The sequence below is a fragment of the Chiloscyllium plagiosum genome, unplaced genomic scaffold (genome assembly GCF_037043375.1).
Source record: "Chiloscyllium plagiosum isolate Xiang-an unplaced genomic scaffold, Cpla_swu_hap1 HiC_scaffold_29, whole genome shotgun sequence".
NCBI lineage: Eukaryota > Metazoa > Chordata > Chondrichthyes > Orectolobiformes > Hemiscylliidae > Chiloscyllium > Chiloscyllium plagiosum.
The window spans coordinates 306,778-327,701 of NW_028270167.1; the positions used below are offsets into that span (position 1 = coordinate 306,778).

General features: G+C 40.1%; 1 protein-coding gene across 2 annotated transcripts in view; it reads left to right on the forward strand.

Moving 5' to 3' along the window:
* Nucleotides 1-20,207, forward strand: part of LOC122540572 (glutamate receptor ionotropic, kainate 4) — a 192,569-nt gene extending 172,362 nt beyond the window's left edge. For both annotated transcript variants that reach the window (XM_043676446.2, XM_087976264.1), the window contains 7 exons: nucleotides 3,192-3,301; nucleotides 3,647-3,820; nucleotides 8,057-8,222; nucleotides 8,304-8,529; nucleotides 14,681-14,809; nucleotides 15,434-15,552; nucleotides 19,032-20,207. In XM_043676446.2, the coding sequence (XP_043532381.1) occupies nucleotides 3,192-3,301; nucleotides 3,647-3,820; nucleotides 8,057-8,222; nucleotides 8,304-8,529; nucleotides 14,681-14,809; nucleotides 15,434-15,552; nucleotides 19,032-19,397 (1,290 nt within the window). In that variant the 3' untranslated portion in view covers nucleotides 19,398-20,207. The remainder of the gene's footprint in view (nucleotides 1-3,191; nucleotides 3,302-3,646; nucleotides 3,821-8,056; nucleotides 8,223-8,303; nucleotides 8,530-14,680; nucleotides 14,810-15,433; nucleotides 15,553-19,031) is intronic.
* The last annotated feature ends 717 nt before the right edge of the window (nucleotides 20,208-20,924 follow it).

Here is a 20,924-nt window from a genome sequence, read left to right on the forward strand (position 1 = left end):
TTTCCTTCAAAAAACAGTACAGCACTTGGAGGATGGGATGATGACTGTAACAAAAACAAAAGCTAATGCATTTGTTTAAATTTAAATCCAGGTGGGTTGACTCTGGTTGGTCAAGGCATTGCCCAGAGAAACTAATCAGAATTAGCTGTCACCTGTTTTGTTGAGTTGAAGGACTGTGTATATATGTTCTTTCTGTCTTTTTCATGCCTGTGTATTAATATACGTGTGCATTCAAAGTGTGCCACATTGCATGCCTGATTTGAAATCTTAAACCGTTGTCAGTGTAATTCTTAGAGTACAATATAGTTTGGCAAATGTTCTCTAATTGTGGAATATAATATAATATTGGATAGTACGTTTTGGGTTTTGCAAGCAGGGTTTGTTTTGATACAGCCAGTACCCCTCTAGTTGCAGACAGCTGAAGGGACATGCTGTTTGATGTGATCTACAAGTCTACAGGACTGTTTTCAACCAGCTTGTGCTTGCAAGACTCAAAACAGTGTTCAACATTGGATATAATTCTGTGTGTTAAGAATTACACTAACAACTAATTCAAGATAGGCTCACAGTGTGGCATACTTCTGTGCACTTGAAACTACATATGTCAATAGACAGTGGCCTGATCTTTGCAGACAGAAAGAACATGCATAAATAACGTCTCTTCTGATTTCTTCCCACAGATGCTGCAGAGCGGCTGAGTTTCTCCAGTAATTTCTGTTTTGGTTTCAGATCTTCAGCATCTGCAGTTCTTTGGTTTTGTTGAATTCATTTTGATATTTAACACCATAGTCAGAGAGCAGAGGATCACCACAAAGGGTTGTGGTTATGAGTGGGTAGCATAGTGGACGTGCTGAGGATGTGTAGTGCTATTAATGAATCATCTTTAATAGAACATTTCTACAGCTTATGGCACAATGATCCCTTTCAGAGATAGGTCTCCAAAGCTGCAGAGAAAGCTACAGCATAATAAAGATTATCTCTGGATCCATCCAATTCCAAATTGTTACCAAGCATCAATAATACACAACCATGTACAAAAATGTCAGAATAAAGTTGAGCACTGTGGGTGGTATTTAACACGTAGGGAAAGCAAAGATTGGTGAGACCTGGGCTTATGAGGAACGACCACCATGCAGTATTGATATAGGCAACAAATATTGCATAACATTTCTTGGCACCAAGAAAGAAACATCAGGACATGTCAGACTGAATGAGTCATTGCTTTGCTTATTTCAGATAATCAAGGCCCTTTACTTCTCAGTAAAGCCTCGTCTCCACTTGCAGCTTAAGGAAATCAAAGGAACAAAATAGACGGCCTATAATTTATTTGGAAGTTGTGAGCCTGAAATAAACCTGTTACTCAGAGGCATGATGAACCCTAAATATTACGGCAGATTTTTTCAGACAGGAATAAGTTCAATGTTAGATCCATAAAATCATAAGATCTTAATAATTCGGAGGAGGAGTTGTCCATTCAGCCCATTGAGGTTACTCCACCATTTAACAAAATCATGGCTGATCTGATTTTCACCTCAACATTCATGATCTAGCATGATCTAGCATGATCTCAATCAAACTTGATTCTTCTGTAGGGAAAAAAAACTGTTAAACCAATCCTTGAGTATTTTCAATGGTCCAGAGTCCACTGTTGTCTGAGAAGAATCCCAAATATTGACAATCCTCAGAGAAGACATCTCTCTTCTCATCTTAATTTTAAAAATTTTCCCCCTTGTTCTGTGTGCCCCACAAGGGGAAACATTCTGTCAGCATCTACCATGTCAAACCTCCTTAATCTTATTTTTTGATAATAAAAGACATAGAGTCCTACAGCACGAAGACAGACCCTTCAGCCCAAACAGGTCTATGCTGACCAAATATCACTTCTCATTCTTCTAGTCTCAAATCAGTTTTGGACTAACTTGCTTAACCTTTCCTCTGTGACAACCCCTTCATCCCATCAATTAGCCCAAGTGAATCTTTGAACTACTTCCTACATAAGTATATTAGTCTTGATGAGATCAAAATCAATGCTCTGTACAGTTGTAGCAAGTATTCTGACTTTCATGTAAGTCATGAAAATAGATTGGAAATAGTTGAGGGCCCAGCACTGATCCCCGTAGAACCTCGATCATTTAAAGTTTGCCAAGCTGAAAATGATTCAATTATCTCAATTCTGTTCCCTGTGGGTTAGCCAATCTTCTGTTCACACTAATATATTGTCTTAATGCCATGAGCTCTTACTGTGTCCAGTAACCTTTAATGAGGCACCCTTTTGAATGTCATTTGAAAATCCAAATGCACTACATTTACTAGTTCCCCTTTATCCACCCTGCCCAATCAAATAGCAGAAGCTCAGAAGCCTCAGCAGAGCCACAAAGAAAGTTAGCCTTAATGACAGCAGGGATAATAAGATGGTGCAACATGGTGACTCAGTGGTTAGTGTGGCTGCCTCTCAATTTGATTCCAGCCTTGGGCAACTGTCTGTGTGGAGTTTGGACATTTTCTCTGTGTCCATGTGAGATTCCTTACAAAGTCCAAAGATGTGCAGGTTAGCTGGATGGGCCATGGGAAATGCAGGGATACAGGAGAGGGCGGGTCTGGGTGGGCTTGATGGTCTGAATGGCCTGCTTCTGCACTGTAGGGATTCTATAATGACTTTGTCTTGAGGCACCCTCTAGGAGAAGAAAAGATCTAAATTTTCTGCTGGGGCCATGGGTGGATCCTGGTGTCTGGAGGAGACATCTCTACAGTGATTTCATCAGGACGTAGAGAGATCATTGCCACCAGCAGCAAGCTCCTCGAGCTTTGGAGCCTCTGGTTCTAATTGATTCCCGAAGGTGATGATGCTGGTTCCATGCAACTGGCAACCTCCCATAGAATGCCAGAGGCTAAGAAGGATCACCCTCAATTAGCTGCAAGCCTTCAGTAGATGGTTGACTTGCCCACCAACTTTCCCACTGTTCAGCAACTGGTCAGTGCTTGACCTGTGTTGGGACATGAGTCCCTCATATTTCATTGGTTGCTCCATCCTCCAGATCAGTGAAATCTCATCATTTATTTCAAGTTCCAGTGTAAACTTGTGAAAATTCACTTTTCATTCATCTGTATGTGTATGTTATTGTTTAATGTGATTCCTGTTGTGCTAAACAGATATTCCATGTCAATTATGTCCTTTCCTTACTGTATTTCAGGGTAGGAAGCCTGGTTATTTTTCCTTCCTGGACCCTTTCTCTCCTGGTGTTTGGCTCTTCATGGTGCTTGCCTATCTTGCAGTCAGTTGTGTTCTCTTCCTTGTAGCCAGGTATAGTCATGTGGGTGTCCTGTGAAACCACTGTTTGCTCTATTAAGTCCCTCCATAAGTACATCATTATCTTTGTGTATTTGATATTTATTATTTTAAAAGTCCCGACATTGGCTAAAGTAGGAGGTTAGACTAAAACACATAATGAAACGAGCTGAAGATTAATAGTTATTAATGATTTTTGTAGATTGTTTTAGCTTATAATGTAGGCAGTGTTTAGGCAATACAGAAAGCGGCCGATGTTCTCTTATGCAGTTGATATGTTTTGACCAGTTGCTTACGAAACAGTGTTGAATGGGCACGGTAACAGTTTCTGTACTTTAGATGTAATGATTTCTTTTACAGACTGTCTCCTTATGAGTGGTATAACCCGCAACCTTGCTTTAGAGGAAAATGTAAAGTGTTGGTCAATCAATACTCTCTAGGAAACAGCCTGTGGTTCCCAGTGGGTGGCTTCATGCAGCAAGGATCAGAGATCATGCCTCGAGCACTCTCCACACGCTGTGTTAGTGGAGTATGGTAAGGAATCTCCAGTTACTAGACCTGAGAGACCAAATGATACTGGCTATGATAGGATAATGGTTGCTTGAAAGCAATGAAAAATTATAAGGCTGTCGGGACGAAGAATGGGAGTGCAAGTTATTGGATAACTCTACCAAAGTACCGATATGAATATGATGGATCAAATAGCCTCTTTTTATGTGTATCAGTCTGTGATTCCATGATGAAGAATTTCAAATGGTAAATATTCCAGTAAACTATTTTAAAGTATGGACTTAAGGTAGTCAAAATTTCATGAGTTAAAAATAAATAATTCCAGAATGACTGGCAGGCTATATCTGCCCATGTTCATTGGCCCTTATCTGGGTAAATTATTTTGGCCAAACACAGAAGTTATTATGTTATAGTCAATGTTATTAAAATGCTTTCCCAATGCCACTCCAATTATGTGATTGACTTTGTTCCCTAGAACTGGGTTCAGCATTGTACTGTCCCCTGTTTGGACTTTCTATGTGTTAACATAAAAAACCGTCCAGTTTCAAGAAACTTGTCCCCTCCAACCTTTTACACTATGACTACCCCAATTAATATTGTGAAGTTGAAATGGTCTTAATGTTATCCTATTATTGTTTTGCACATCTTGTTTATACGCTCCTCTATTGCCTGCTGACATTGTTTGGGGTCTAGATTAGAGTGGTGCTGGAAATGCGCAGCAGGTCAGGCAGCATCCAAGGAGTAGGAAAATCGATGTTTCGGGCAAAAGCCCTTCATCAGGAATGAAGGCAGGGAGCCTCCGGGTGGAGAGATAAATGAGGGGTGGGGCTGGGGAGAAGGTAGCCAAGAGTACGATAGATGGATGGAGGTGCAGATGAAGGTGATAGATCAGAGGGGAGGGTGGAGTGGATAGGTGGGAAGGGAGGTAGGACAGATCATGAGGATGGTGCTGAGCTGGAAGGTTGGAACTGAGGTAAGGTGGGGGGTGGGGAAATGAGGAAACTGGTGAAGTCCACATTGGTGCCCTGGGGTTGAAGTGTTGTGAGGCGGGAGATCGGGAGATGAGGCGGTCTTCCTCCAGGCATCGGGTGGTGAGGGAGTGGCGGTGGAGGAGGTCCAGGATCTGCATGTCTTTGGCAGAGTAGGCGGGGGAGTTGAAATGTTGGGTCACAGGGTGATGGGGTTGATTGGTGTGGGTGTCCAATGTTCCCTATAGCGCCCAAAACGTTGATTTTCCTGCTCCTTGGTTGCTGTCTGACCTGCTGTGCTTTTCCAGCACCACTCTAATCTAGACTCTGATTTCCAGCATCTGCAGTCCTCACTTTTGCCTGACATTGTTTGGGGGTCTGTAATACATTCCCAGCAGTGTGACAGTTCCTTTTATTTTGCTTGCTTTTTCTACCCAAAAAACCTCATTTGAAGATCCAAGATATCATCCCTCTTTCCTGCAGTAACTGACACCTTATTTCATAATGCTAAACTACCACAATTTACACCTTCCCCTGCCTGCATGGAGCACCTATACTGCAGAATGCTAAGTTGCCAATCCTGCCTCTCACTCAATTATGTCTTTGTGATGGCAACAATATCACAATTCCATGTGCCAATCCACATCCTTAACTCATCTGTCTTACCTGTAATACTCCTAGCATTAAAAGCTATCCAGCTTCATCTTACTCAGTTGGAACTCAATATGGCTGAACTTTCTCTGTCTTGGTTCCTGTACTAAAGTATACAGGTTCCCATTGCAGTAACAGTGTGCCCACCCACTGCTGATTTTTTTTGTATTCTTCCCAACATCACTAGCAAACCCACCCACAAAGATGTTGATCGCATTCTGGTTCAGGTACTGATCATCCTGCTTGTGGAGGTCCCATCTTCCCCAGGAATGGTCCTAGTGATCCAGGAATCTAAAACCCTCCCTTATGCACCAACCCTTGGTGTTACACCGGATTTAAAATGTTAATTCTGTTTCTCAGTCCACAGATGTTGCCAGACCTGGTGAGTTTTTTGCAGCACTTTTTGTTTCAAAGGTAATACACAATGTTCTGGAATAGAGAATGGTGAAACGATACTGAATTCTATCCAGAGACAAGATAGTCTGTTTTCATCATCATGGGAAAGACACCCAGCTGAAACACAAAATTTCAAGTGCTACTTTTCACAACTTGACACAAAGGAGAGGCAGCTGCTCATTCTGCACATGAATTTGAATTCAGAATAAACCTGGAGTAAGAAACTGGGCATAACTCAACTAGAGGAAAAGACTGTGTTGGCTATTGAATAGGGTGCTGAAGAGAACTATTTTTCAGTTGAGGATGGAATCTGAGAGTTAAGGAGCAAGGAATTTCCAGAGTAAGCCTTGCCACTGGAATCCATTGAGCATATTCAGAAGATTTACTTAAGGAACTTTCAAAGGACATTGGAAGACTGTTGAGTGAAGGAAATATGTTGAGTGCATGGGAAACAAGATGGCAAATGGAGTACAGTGTGGGGAAACAGGAGTTTATTCATTTTCACAAAAGTAGACAAGTAAAATATTTTTTAAAGTGCACAAGATTTGTAAATGTTATTGTTCAGAGACTTGTGCAAGGAGCACAAATTTAGCATGCAGCTACAGCAAGCAATTCAGAAGGCAAATGGCATATTGACCATTCTTGCAAGTGGATTGGAGTTCAGAAATAAAAAGGTCTTTCTAAACTTGCATAGCATTTTGGTGAGACTACATCTAGAATACTGTCTGTAATTTGGTTTCCACATTTAAGCAAAGATATAAATGCACTGGAGATGGTACATCAAATGCTCCCCTGGGATGAGAGGCTTATCCTTTATTGAGAGTCTGAATAAACTGAGCCTTCTTGTAAGGGTCTCATTGAAACATTCAGGATTCTGAAGGGGCTTGGCAGGGTAGACATTGAAAGGATGTTTCTGCTCCTAGGGCAATCTAAAACATAATGGAACAATGATTTGGAGATGCCGGTGTTGGACTGGGGTGTACAAAGTTAAAAATCACACAACACCAGGTTATAGTCCAACAGGTTTAATTGGAAGCACACGAGCTTTCGGAGCGACGCTCCTTCATCAGGTTTTGAAGAATCACCTGATGAAGGAGCGTCGCTCTGAAAGCTAGTGCTTCCAATTAATCCTGTTGGACTATAACCTGGTGTTGTGTGATTTTTAATAATGGAACAAGATATGGAGTTGATTATTTAGGATTGAGATAAGGAAAAATTTCTTTACTCAAGGGGTAATCCCTATCCAGAGGGTTGTGCATGCTGAATCATTGATAATATTTAAGTCTGGGAAAGACAGATTTTTGAGAATCTCTGGAAATAAAGGATTATGAAGAACAGGAAAATAAATGGAGTTGAGGCCCAAGATCAGTGATGATTATATTGAATGGCAGAGGATGCTCAATCGGCTGAATGGTCTACTCCTGTTGCTTCATGCATTGAAAAGCAGAGAGGAGTGTGGAACTTCATCCACAAGGCTACAAATCTGCTGAGAATATGATCTGGAGGTACTGGTGTTGGACAAATTCAGAAGTCACATGACACCTGGTTTTAGTCCAGCAGGTTGACTTGAAACCTGATGAAGGAGCAGCGCTTCAAAAGCTTGTGATTTCAAATAAGCCTGCTGGACTATACCCTATGTCATGTGCTTTCTGACTTTGCTGAGAATATGGCATAGCTAACAAACTGTTCATAACATATTTTCAGTTGTGTTTAGTAAATGAGAAAGTAATTTAATGTATTAATTAACTATTAAGTCATTTTAGTCAATGTTAATTTTAGTGTTTTAGAACATGAAAATTTGTTGATTCTTTCCATCAGTTGTTGGGAAATGATTAATTATTTTCAAAAAGTCTTGACAGGAGTTGTAACAACAGATTCTGTAGCCATCTCAGAAGTAAACTCATCTTCCGTTTGCATTCAGGACGTTATCCAGAAAATTCCTGTTGTTGACTTGCAGCTAAAGATAACAAATTTGTTTTGAACTGCAATTGTCAGGGGACAGGAAAAAATCTTGTGGATGAACCTGGTCACTTTAAGTTTATTATTGGAACTAGCCTTTCAGTTATAAATGGCTGTAAGGATATTATGATGGTTTGTGTGATAACTAATGGAATCTGCTAAATAATCAAAGAATTTTTGTGATTGACAGGAATTGTATCTTTGGTTATTTTTTCAATCTAAATTTCAGCATCAGTTTTACAAAGTCTACATTCCACTGTTGGTTTGATTATATGTTTCTGTTCAGGTGGGCTTTCACACTGATTATCATATCATCTTACACAGCCAACCTGGCTGCCTTTCTCACTGTACAGAGAATGGATGTACCCATAGAATCAGTTGATGACCTTGCTGACCAGACAAACATTGAATATGGGACAATTCAAAGAGGTTCAAGCATGACTTTCTTCCAGGTAAAATACCAGCAATGATACAATTTTCTGCTTATTAATTTGTTTTATTTTTAAGAAATGTTTATTTTGCTTGGTTTCCAGAACTCTCGATACCAGACCTACCAGAGAATGTGGAATTATATGCATTCTAAACAGCCAAGTGTCTTTGTGAAAAGCACAGAAGAAGGAATTTCTCGAGTTTTGAACTCCAATTACGCATTCTTATTAGAATCTACCATGAATGAATACCATAGACAACGTAATTGCAACCTTACACAGATCGGTGGTCTCCTGGATACCAAAGGATATGGTATAGGTTTACCACTCGGTGCGTCAAACTAGCATTCAGTGACATTTAGTTGGCAAAAATTCCATATTATACATGCATAATTTGATGAAGCAATACCATTGTTCCCATGATTTAAACTGGATATTCCTACATACACACAAAGTGACTGTGGTTTTCAAGCATTAATGACGCATACATCAAGCTTTAGGTTATGTGAGAAATATATTTTGAAAAAGTTGAAAATATTTTACAGATCAATTAGCACGGGTAAAGAAAAAAGAAACATTATGATCCATGGATTTTCAATAGTATTGAATACAGAAATATAAACAGTCATCTTAAAAAAAATTGACAAATAGGGAAAGAAAAGGGAGAAGGTAAATGAGAATCACAGATTATCTGCAAGTGCTTTGGTTGAAACTTTTTGGTGACATGGAATACACACCAGTTGAGGTAACAGGGATTATTGCACGTAAACTCACATTTGAAACCTCTGCCTTTTCAAAAAAGGATACAGAATCAAGCATAGTCACTGCTCTTACCCTTTATTTGAAAACCATACATCGAAAGTAATTTTACATTGAAAGCAAATTATGGGGAAAAAAATCTCAAAGTTAAAGTGTGTAGAAAGAGGCTCTTTGACCCATTACACTTCCCAGCTCTTTGACAGCGCTTTCCAATTAGTCCCACTCAACTTATTCAAGTCTTTGATGCTGCTTTCATCAAAATAACCAAGTTTGAGTTCTGAGCCAGATGACTTGGTCAACTGATAATTAGCAAAGGACTTCCTCATAAGTGTCATTCTGCTGCTGTACCTTGGAAATATGCTGTACGTTTGATGATTGATGGGAAACAGGATGAGATGAAAGAAGATTTCAGTCATGAGATTTTGAAAAAAAAGTAAAAATATGAATAAATTGTGATACCTTTAATGACATAGATTAGCTCTAATTTACCATTCTTCATTCTCTAACAATGTAGAAGCCTAAACCTCCTATACACTTGCATTTAAATAAAAAGATTCAGCCAATTGAAGGACTCGGTGACCAGCAAGTTCATTGCTGATTCCATGTGCAAGTCCATTGATATTCATTCAATCATCCAGGATAGACTTTCTGTTTAGGCAGCATAACAGAGTGCAATCATTTTAAAGATTTTTCTCTTCACATGATAAATTCTTCTTCAAGTGTAGGGACAGTTGTTATTGAAACCCCCATGTGATAAATAGTATTACATATGGATGTAGGTTTGCTCACTGAGCTGGAAGGTTCATTTTCAGATGTTTCATCACCATACTCGGTAACATCTTCAGTGAGCCTCCAAATGAAGCACCGGTGGTGTAGCCCGCTTTCTATTTATATGTTTGAGTTTCCTTGTGTTGGTCATGTTATTTCCTGCAGTGACCATCATGTCTATGGTGATATCATTTCCTGTTCTTTTTCTCAGGGGGTGGTAAATGGGATCTAAGTCAATGTGTTTGTTGATAGAGTTCAGATTGGAATGCCATGCTTTTAGGAATTCGCGTGCATGTCTCTGTTTGACTTGTCCTAGGATGGCTGTGTTGTCCCCGTCAATAGACAATAGGTGCAGGAGTAGGCCATTCTGCCCTTTGAGCCTGCACCACCATTCATTATGATCATGGCTGATCATCCTCAATCAGTATCCTGTTCCTGCCTTATTTCCATAACCCTTGATTCCACTATCCTTGAGAGCTCTATCCAACTTTTCTTAAACAAATCCAGAGACTGGGCCTCCACTGCCTTCTGGGGCAGAGCATTCCACACAGCCACCACTCTCTGGGTGAAGACGTTTCTCCTCATCTTGTCCTAAATGGCCTATCCCTTATTTTTAAGCTGTGTCCTCTGGTTCGGCACTCACCCATCAGTGGAAACATGTTTCCTGCCTCCTGGATGTCCAATCCTTTAATAAACTTATTCGTCTCAATCAGATCCCCTCTCAGTCTTCTAAACTCAAGGGTATACAAGCCCAGTCGCTCCAATCTTTCAACATAAGATAGTCCCGCCATTCCAGGAATTGACCTTGTGAACCTATGCTGCACTGCTTCAATAGCCAGAATGTCTTTCCTCAAATTTGGAGACCAGAACTGCACACAATATTCCAGATGCGGTCTCACCAGGGCCCTGTACAGCTGCAGAAGAACCTCTTTGCTTCTATACTCAATCCCTCTTGTTATGAAGGCCAGCATGCTATTAGCCTTCTTCACTACCTGCTGTACCTGCATGCTTGCCTTCATTGACTGGTGTACAAGAACACCCAGATCTCTTTGTACTGCCCCTTTACCTAAATTGATTCCATTTAGGTAGTAATCTGCCTTCCTGTTCTTGCCACCAAAGTGGATAACTATACGTTTATCCACAGTAAACTGCATCTGTACACTCACCTAACTTGTTCAGGTCACCCTGTAATCTCCTAACATCCTCCTCACATTTCACCCTGCCACCCAGCAAACTTGCTAATGTTACTATTAATACCATCTTCTATATCATTAATATATATTGTAAAAAGCTGCGGTCCCAGCACTGATCCCTGCGGTACCCCACTGGTCACTGCCTGCCATTCCGAAAGGGAGCCGTTTATCACTACTCTTTGTTTCCTGTCAGCTGAACCAATTTTCAATCCAAGTCAGTACTTTTCCCCCAATACCATGCGCCCTAATTTTGCTCACTAACCTCCCATGTGGGACTTTATCAAAGGCTTTCTGAAAGTCCAGGCACACTACATCCACTGGATCTCCCTTGTCCATCTTCAGAGTTACATCCTCAAAAAATTCCAGAAGATTAGTCAAGCATGATTTCCCCTTCATAAATCCATGCTGACTCTGACCTATCCTGTTACTGCTATCCAGATGTGTCGTAATTTCATCCTTTATAATTGACTCCAGCATCTTTCCCACCACTGAGGTCAGACGAACTAATCTATAATTTCCTGCTTTCTCTCTCACTCCTTTCTTAAAATGTGGTACAGCATTAGCCACCCTCCAAACCGCAGGAACTGATCCTGAATCTATCGAACTCTGGAAAATAATCACCAACGATTTCTAGAGCCACTTCCTTCTGTACCCTGGGATGTAGACCATCAGGTCCCGGGGACTTATCAGCCTTCAGACCTAACAGTCTCTCCAACACCAATTCCTGGCAAAGATAAATTCCCTTCAGTTCAGGTCCTTCAGCCACAGTTACCTCTGGGAGATTGCTTGTATCTTCCCCAGTGAACACAGATCTAAAGTACCAATTCAACTCTTCTGCCATTTCTTTGTTCCCCATAATATATTCCTCTGTTTCTGTCTTCAAGGGCTCAATTTTAGTCTTAACCATTTTTTTTCCTTTTCACATACCACAAAAAGCTTTTACTATCCTCCTTTATATTATTGGCCAGTTTACCTTCGTACCTCATTTTTTCTCTGCATATTTCCTTCTCAGTAATCCTCTGTTGTTCTTTAAAAGCTTCCCAGTCCTCCATTTTCCCACTCATCTTTGCTATGTTATACTTTTTCTCTTTTGACTTTATATGTTTCTTCCCTCGTCAGCCACGGCCACCCCTGTCTCCTCATACGATCTTTCTTCCTTTTTGGAATGAACTGATCCTGCATCTTCTGCTTTATACCCAGAAATATCTGCCATTGTTCCTCCACTGTCACCCCTGCTAAGGTATTGCACCATTGAACTTTGGCCAGCTCCTCCCTCATAGCTCCATAGTTCCCTTTATTCACCTGAAATATTGTCACTACCGATTGTACCCTCTCCCTTTCAAATTGCAGATTGAAGCTTATTGTATTATGGTCACTACCTCCTAACCGATCCTTCACTTCGAGGTCCCTGGTCAATTCTGGTTCATTGCACAATACCAGATCCAGAATTGCCTTCTCCCTGGTCGGCTCCAGCACCAGCTGCTCTAAGAATCCATCTGGAGGCACTCCACAAAGTCTCTTTCTTGAGATCCAATACCATCCTGATTCTCCCAGTCTACCTGCATGTTGAAATCCCCCATAACAACTGTAGTAACATCTTTGCGACAGGCCAATTTCAGCTCCTTATTCAACTTACACCCTACATCCATACTACTGTTTGGGGGCCTGTAGATAACTCCCAAGAGAGTCTTTCTACCCTTAGAATTTCTCAGCTCTATCCATACTGACTCTACATCCCCTGATTCTAGGTCCCCCCGTGCAAGGGACTGAATATCATCCTTTACCAACAGGGCCACCCCACCCCCTCTGCCCGTCAGTCTGTCCTTATGATAGCACGTATAGCCTTGAATATTCATTTCCCAGGCCCTGTCCACTTGAAGCCACGTCTCAGTTATCCCCACAATATCGTAGCTGCCAATTTCCAAAAGAGTCTCAAGCTCATCCATCTTATTTCTAATACTTCGTGCATTCATATATAGTATTTTTAATTTGTTACTGCCCTCACCCTTCCTATCAACCCCTATTTCACTCAACCTTACGGCATGATCCCTTTTTGAGTTTTCTGCTTCATTGATCCGTTGTCTTTCTTGACTTCCCTTGTTCTCTTCAATTTCCTTCTTAAACTTCCAGTTTGTCCCCTCCCCACCGCAATTTAGTTTAAACGCAGCTGTGTTGCAGTAGCAAACCTGCCTGCCAGAATGCTGGTCCCCAACCTATTAAGGTGCAAACCATCTCTTTTGTATAATCTATGCTTACCACAAAACATACCCAGTGATCCAAGAATTTAAATCCTTGCTTCCTGCACCAGTTCCCCAGCCACACATTTAAGTCCATTATCTCCCTGTTCCTGACCTCTCCAGCCCGAGGAACTGGAAGCAAACCGGAGATAACCACTCTGGACGTCCTGCTTTTCAGGGGTGTCCTTCCTCATCCACATGTAAAGATCCACAAATGAAGCTGCATTAAAACATTATTTCAATGAGCCACCACACACTGCAGCATAGAGGAACTACGCACAGCAGAGGAAAATCATCTATACAGTGTATTAAAAAAAAACAGGTACCCAATGAACACAGTCCACGGACTTCTGAGCAACAAACCCAAATGAGCAGACAAAATACGTCCAGAAACCCTAGCCACTCTTCCCTACATCAAAGACATCTCGGAAATGACTGCCAAACTACTCAGTCCCCTTGGCATCATGGTAGCCCACAAACCCACCAACACACTAAAACAGCAGCTAATGAACTTGAAAGATCCTATACAGACAACAAGCAAAACTAACATCATTTACAAAATACCTTGCAAGAACTGTAACAAACATTACATTGGACAAACAGGCAGAAAAGTAGACATGAACATCAATTAGCCACAAAACAACATGACCCAATCTCACTAGTATCCTTACATCTGGATGAGGAAGGACACCACTTCGACAGGGCCAACACATCCATCCTAGGACAAGCCAAACAAAGACATGCACAAGAATTCCTAGAAGCATAGCATTCCAACCGGAACTCTATCAACAAACACATGGAGTTGGATCCCAATTACAACCCCCTGAGAAAAAGAACAGGAAATGACATCACCATAGAAAATGTCACCACAGAAAAAGAATCACCAACCAAAGGAAACTCAAGTATATAAATAGAAAGTAGGCTACACCACCGGTGCTTCATTCGGAGGCTCACTGAAGCTGTTACCTAGTGTGGTGATAAAACATCTGAAAACTAACCTTCCAGCTCAGCGAGCAAACCAACAACCAGAACCTTAACCTGAGCTACAAATCTTCTCAAAACGTGCTAGTACTACATATACGTAAGATGCCTTTGAAAACTTGAACTTGCAATGAATACCTGAAAGTTTTTTTTATTTCTTGTCCACTAACTATTGAGGTTTGCCACAAGCCCAACCTGTATCACTAGAAATTTGTTCAGACTGCTTAACAAGTCTCTTGATTTTTTTCAAAGACTAGATGCCATTAATAGTTACCAGTGGTAACTTAATCTGAAACAGTTATAGATATATCTATTTGCATGTTACCTTAGACTAAAGTCTAGTTTCCCATTTACAGAAACCTTGTGTGTCAATTTGTTGATCTGTTAAACTGTTAATCTAGAGTTTGCATATCAACTGGTGAAACATGGGTGTTGATCTCCTATGAACCACTGAAGGCCTTGCAATTCAGTCCAGTATCTTATATTGCAGCAAACAATCTTTAGTTTCAGTTCTGTTACTAATCATTCTGTACCATTCCTACAGCTTCACGTTTTCGCAATGAATTTGATTTGGCCATTCTCCAACTTCAGGAAAATAATCAACTGGAAATGTTAAAACGTAAATGGTGGGAGGGAGGAAAGTGCCCAAAGGAAGGAGAACACAGGGCAAAAGGTGAGGTCAACGCATTTCTTTAGTAGGTGCATTATCTCTTGAAAATTATTTTATACAGCAGAGAAAGTGAATATTTCATTCAATAGAAGTAACTTTCAGCCTATTAAAAACTGTGTTTGTATCTATACTCACACCAAATCCCAATTACTCATAACCTCTGAGCTTGTTGATCCACACAGTGAATGGGATTGGTGTATGGGAAGGAATCAGAATGGATAATTGTCAAGGTGGATGAGCAGATAGGCCAATTGCAAGTGAGAACAAAGAGAGAAGGGCTGAAGGCAGGTGCTAAGTGATTTTAACTCCTAAGTTTTGATTTTCCAATCAGAATCTAACAGCAATTATAAGAAGCATAGCAGCGAGGAATGGGATTTCAAGTGACAAGAAATTGCTGTCAGGGTCAGAAGGACGGTGAGGAGTTGGATAGTCTAGAGTCTATTGCAATCAGAAAAGAAAAAGAAGCCCAAGATTTCTGTGGGATCTGAACTAGCCTGTTCTGCAAAATCTAGTCTGATGCCATAACCACTTTCTATGAAGTCCACTCAAATACTGCTAGACCCAAAGGAGCAATTCATTGTTGTGAATTTGACTGTAACATAATTTCCTTTTTGTTCATAATTTCAGGTCTAGGAATGGAAAACATTGGTGGAATTTTTGTGGTTCTAATCTGTGGCCTGATTGTTGCTGTTGTCATGGCAGTGATTGAATTTACATGGACAATGAGGCATTCCACAGAAACAGAGGTAATGCAGGCTGAAGGTATTCACTTGTATACTTCAAAAAGGTTCTTCAGAAATAATGCCATAAGAAAGTTAGTTCCCAAACATGGAAAGTGAAACTTTGAGTGCTGATAGACCTGGGTTAAGTTCTGCATCTTTAATATTTACAGAAATATATGAAACATATGGCAACCAGTGCACTGCTGTTACATTATTAGCACATACTCTGCAAGCAAATAACCATAATTCTCACATAGCAGAGAATTGGTAGCCGAATGTTTGTTGTGTATTACTGGCTTGCCCTTCAAAAATTGTTTCTTCTGCTGTAATCGATGGTTTGTTCTCAATGCTACTAAAATTATCTTAACAAGCCATTCAACAATGAAAGAAACAACTGGATCAATGGACTTCTATCTGAGTAGGAGGGGCACCAATATTCTGGCAGAGGGGTTTGCTAGTGTCACTCAGGAGGATTCAAACTAGTGTGGCAGAGAAGATGGAAATCAGAACAGTAGGTCAGCAAGTAAAAAGACTGAAGAGGAATCGGATACTAAGACCAGTAAAGCCAACAGGAAGAATAGACAGGGGAGGTAACTGAACATAGTGGGACTGGCAATCTGAAGTGCATTAGTTTCAATATGAGAAGTATGACAGGTAAGACAGATACATTTACAGCTTGAATGAATATATATAACTATGAGATTGCAGCTATTACAGAGAATTGATTGAGGAAGGGACAAGGGTTTAAATTTCCAGAGTTTAGATGTTTCAGGCAAGATAGACAGGGATGTAAAAAATAAATTGGGGGAAGCTGTGTTCATGATTTATGTTATGATAAGGGGTAAACCCCTCCCCCCCCACCACCGCGTTGAATTTAAACCAGCAACACAGTAAAGCTTTATCCCATGCAGTAATCTGTGAAAATTTTAGAGGCCAAGAACTATTTAAAGTAAAAATTAACAACTTTATTATTTTTAAAAGTCTAACAGCGAATTAACTAACAACTATTTGCAATTCCTTCTATAATACCTATCTTTTACTTTCCCTTCTATCATGCTGGTCCAATAAAAGCCACAATTAAGATTTACCAAAAAATTCAAATTTCAAAACCAGCCCGCTGCCGAATCTTCTCTTGGTATCTTCCTCTGCAGATTTGCTCTCCAGGTTGGTGTCAATCTTTTTTCCTGTGCAAACTCCTTCTCCAGACAGGTACCTCTCAGAGAGTTCTTGCTAGCAACCAACATCTGTTGGTCTTTTGGCAGTTTTCCTCTCCAGCTGTTCAGTTTTCCCCGGTCTTATACCCCAAAGCATCAGATCGTTTCATTGGTTTTTAATATTGTCAAAATTGGAGGTTGGTATATTGTAAATTCTCCGGTACTCTGTGTGCTTCTCTAAGTCCTTCAAATCTCTTAAAGGTACAGTACCTCTTACACCTTCATAACATTAGGGAGAATTTCACATCTGTACTGAGGGAGGACACTTAGGAGGGCTCATCCAGTGAGGCCATGTGGGTAGAGCTCAGGAATAAGAAAGTGCAATCACGTTGATAGGATTACAGTACAGGCTTCCTGAACAACCAGCAGGTGATATGTGAACAGATTATTAGAAAATGTAAAACAAGATTTGTTATGGTAGGTGATTTTTAACTTTCTCTATATTGATTGGGACTCCCCTAGTGCCAGTGGCTTGAATGGCACAGACTTTGTTCTGTCCATCAAGGAGGGTTTCTTGAACCAGTGGGTAAATAGTTCAACTAGGGAAAGAGCTATACTAGACCTTGTACTGGAGAATGAGCCCTTCCAAGTGATCAAATTATCGGGGCAGCATTTTGGAAAGTGACCATAATTTCATAAATGTTAAATTACTTGTGGATACGGATAAGAGTAGTCCTCAGTTGAAAGTACTAAATTGGGAGAAGGCTAATTATGACATTAGTCAGGAACTAGGGAATGTAGATCGGGGGACCAGCTGTTTGAGGGTAAATCGACACATCATGTGGGAACCTTTTAAAGGCCAGTTTTTTTGGAGTTCAGGATGTTCCTGTGAAAATGAAGGATAAGGATGGCAAGATTCAATAACCTTGGATGACAAGAGAAATTGTGAGTTTAGTCAAAAGCAAAAAAGAGGCATACATATGTTTTAGGAAACTGAAGATGAGCAGAGCCCTTGAAGAATATAAAGAAAATAGGAAGTAATTTAAACAAGGAGTTAGGAAGGTTAAAAGGGACCATGCAATGTCCTTGGAAAACAGGATTATGGAAAATCCCAAGGCATTTTATACATCCATGTTCTATGTGTACAAGAAGTAAGAGGATAGATAGGGAAAGAATTCATTCAAGGATGAAGGAGAGAATTGAGGCATGGAGCCAGAGGGAAATGGGTGAGGCTCTTGGTATTCACAAAAGATAAGGATATAGTGGATGATGAGTCTAGAGAGAGTATGTTGATATTCTAGGGCATGTCAATACAAAAAAGCTTGGTTTCTTCTCACTTGAATGTCAGAGGCTGAGGGATAACATGAGAGAAGTTTACAAAATTGAGAGGTAAGGATAGTCAGAGTCTTTTTCTCAAGGTAGAAATGTCAGTTACTAGGGACATGGGTTTAAGATAAAAGGGCGAAAGTTTAAAGGAGATGTGTGAGTGTGGCAAGTGCCTGCAATGCATGCTAGAGGAGATGGTGGAAGCAAAACAATAGCAACATTTAAGAGGCATCTTAAAGATACATGAAAAAGCAGGGAATAGATAGATATGGATGACATAGAGGCAAAAGGTTTTAGTTTAGAAAGGCATCAAGTGTTGTCTCAGACTTGGTGGGCCAAAGGGCCTATTCCTGTGCTGTATTGTTGTTCTTTGGATACCACGATTCCATGACCTCATTTGTCTGAGAAGAGAAGCAGTGTGGAAAATCCAAATTACTGCGGATATTGGAGATCTGAAATAAAATATGAAAACAAAGCATGGGAAAATCTAATCAGTTCTGGTAGCGTCTATAGAGTTAATGTTTCGAGTCCAATTTTCTGATCTTTAGAAAATTGATTACGAGAATTATACCTGGTCTTCAATTAGGTTAAAAGGATAACTTGATTGAAGATTTTGAGATATTACAGATAACTGATATGGGATAGAGGAACTAATACCACTGGTCTGGGGATCTAAAACTAGTCACCATGGTTTTAATGATGGTTTGAAGTAGGCCTTTCAGGTACCAAGTCAAGACAAATTGACCTACAGGCAAAGGATCACAAGGGTTTGTGATGCTCTTCTGAAAATGATTTCTGTTATTAAAAGTACAGGTTCCCATCTTCCTATTTACCTTCTTTAATCTCCAATGTGAAATTTAGAGAAGGCACTGTGAAAGGTGATGCCTTCCAAGACTGTGTGCTGCACTAATTTGTTTCCAGCATGATGGACAACAGCTATCTCATAAAGAGCATATGCTGAATGTAACTTGGATGTTTTAATAAACTGGTTATTTGGCTTTTTCTCCTTCTGCTTTTTTTCAGATTTCTGTTTGCCAGGAGATGCTGAAAGAGTTACGGAGTATTGTGTCTTGCCAAGAAAGCTTACCGTCTCGGCGGAAACGCTATATGATACGGAGCCATTCAAATCACAGTGAAATTCCACGGGATGGGAATACCATGAGCCTGAGCAATGGGAAACTGTGTGGTGGCAGAGTACCGGAACCTATCTCTCAGAGACTGGCACATGAAGCTGCCTTAGCAGTCAGAGGTTGCACCCACATTCGTGTCTGTCCAGAATGCCGCCGATTTCAGGGTTTGAGACCCCAGCCAATGGGGACATCAATACAAAGTGAAGAATGTCTAGAGTGGGAAAGGGAGATAAACAACAGCAGTGACACAGAGCAATAAAATATTAGTTTTTAACAAAGAGCATTGATTCAAAGGGCAATTTGTTCATGGTGGTGAGCTTTGTCCTTTGCAGGAAGGGGTAATATCCTTCTTTGGGGAAAGTGAAGTACAAAACCTGGATAACTGGTTCTGAAGTAATCATGACTTTCTTTTACGAAGAGACAATAATGACGTACAAATGGAACTTCTCTGTCCAATCAAGGCAATGACAGAATTCCTTCACTAATTTCTGGTATAAAAACAAAGTCTGTTTCCATTCTTGGAGTAGCAAGGTCTCAAACCACAAACTATGCATTTCGACAAACCTATCCTTGGACCTGGGGTAAGTTAGTTCAGTTGCCTGGACAGCTGGTTCACAGAGTGATGCCACCAGCATGGGTTCAATTTTTGCACCAATTGATGTTACTGTGAAGAATTTTCCTTTTCAACCTCTCCCCTTGCCTGAGGCATGGTTACCCTTAGGTTAAACCACCATCAGTTATCTCTCTCTAATCAAAGAATGGGACAATGGTGACTTTACCTTTACCTTGGGCCTACAGAATTGGACTATGTTGAAAACAAACCATTGAGTTACTGAACACAGCAATTAATAAAGATTTCTACAGTGGCATACAACTTCCTTTGTGTGATATCCCTTTTACCACAAAGTCAGGATGATTAGCTGAATCAATATTGCATAAGTGAGGTGACACACTTTGACACCATCCTATATGGTAGAAAATGGACTAATACAACTCTATATTGAAAATTTATGAATGACTATGCAATTCGTGTGTTATAAAGTTGTGTACATTAAATTTTAATTAAGGATCTGCATTTCCTTTCTTTGCCTTTTGAAAAAATACCTGTCACGTGTTTTCACATTTTAGTCAGTGAAATATGCACCTAAAGACTATATTAGTAACCCTCAGCCGAACCTTTGCAGTTATAAAAGTAAAAGTAAAAATGTCACCATTTACTGAGACAGAATTGATTCCATAGGTACTCATGTTCAACACACAGGATTCAGGGACTGATCTTTATCATCATTTATGAACTTCAAAGCTCCAGACATTATATCTTTGACTTGTAATTAGAGTAATATTTCAGGCTATTTGCAGAACCACTTTTAAATATCGTATTTCAGTTTTTATAACTTCTTTGAAAAGATTAAAAGCACGATTTTGTTAGAAGTCCCTTTTATAATCTTTATTGATAGTGTAAGCGTCACTAGCAAGGCCAGCATTTATTATCATAAAATAAAAACAAAACTGCAGATGCTGAAATCTGAATAACGAACAGAAAGTGCTGGAGAAACTCAGCAGCATTTGTAGAGAGAGAAGCAGCTAATGTTTTGAGTCCAGGGATCCTTTGTCAGAACTAAGAACTGTGTTCTGAAGAAGGATCCTTGAATTCGAAACTTTAACTACTTCTCTCTCTATAGAAGCTGCCAAACCAGTCAAGTTTCTCCGCATTTTCTGTTTGCATTTCAGCATTTATTATCTGTTTACCTAATTCCCCTTTTTTGGAGATTATTGCAGTCAGGCT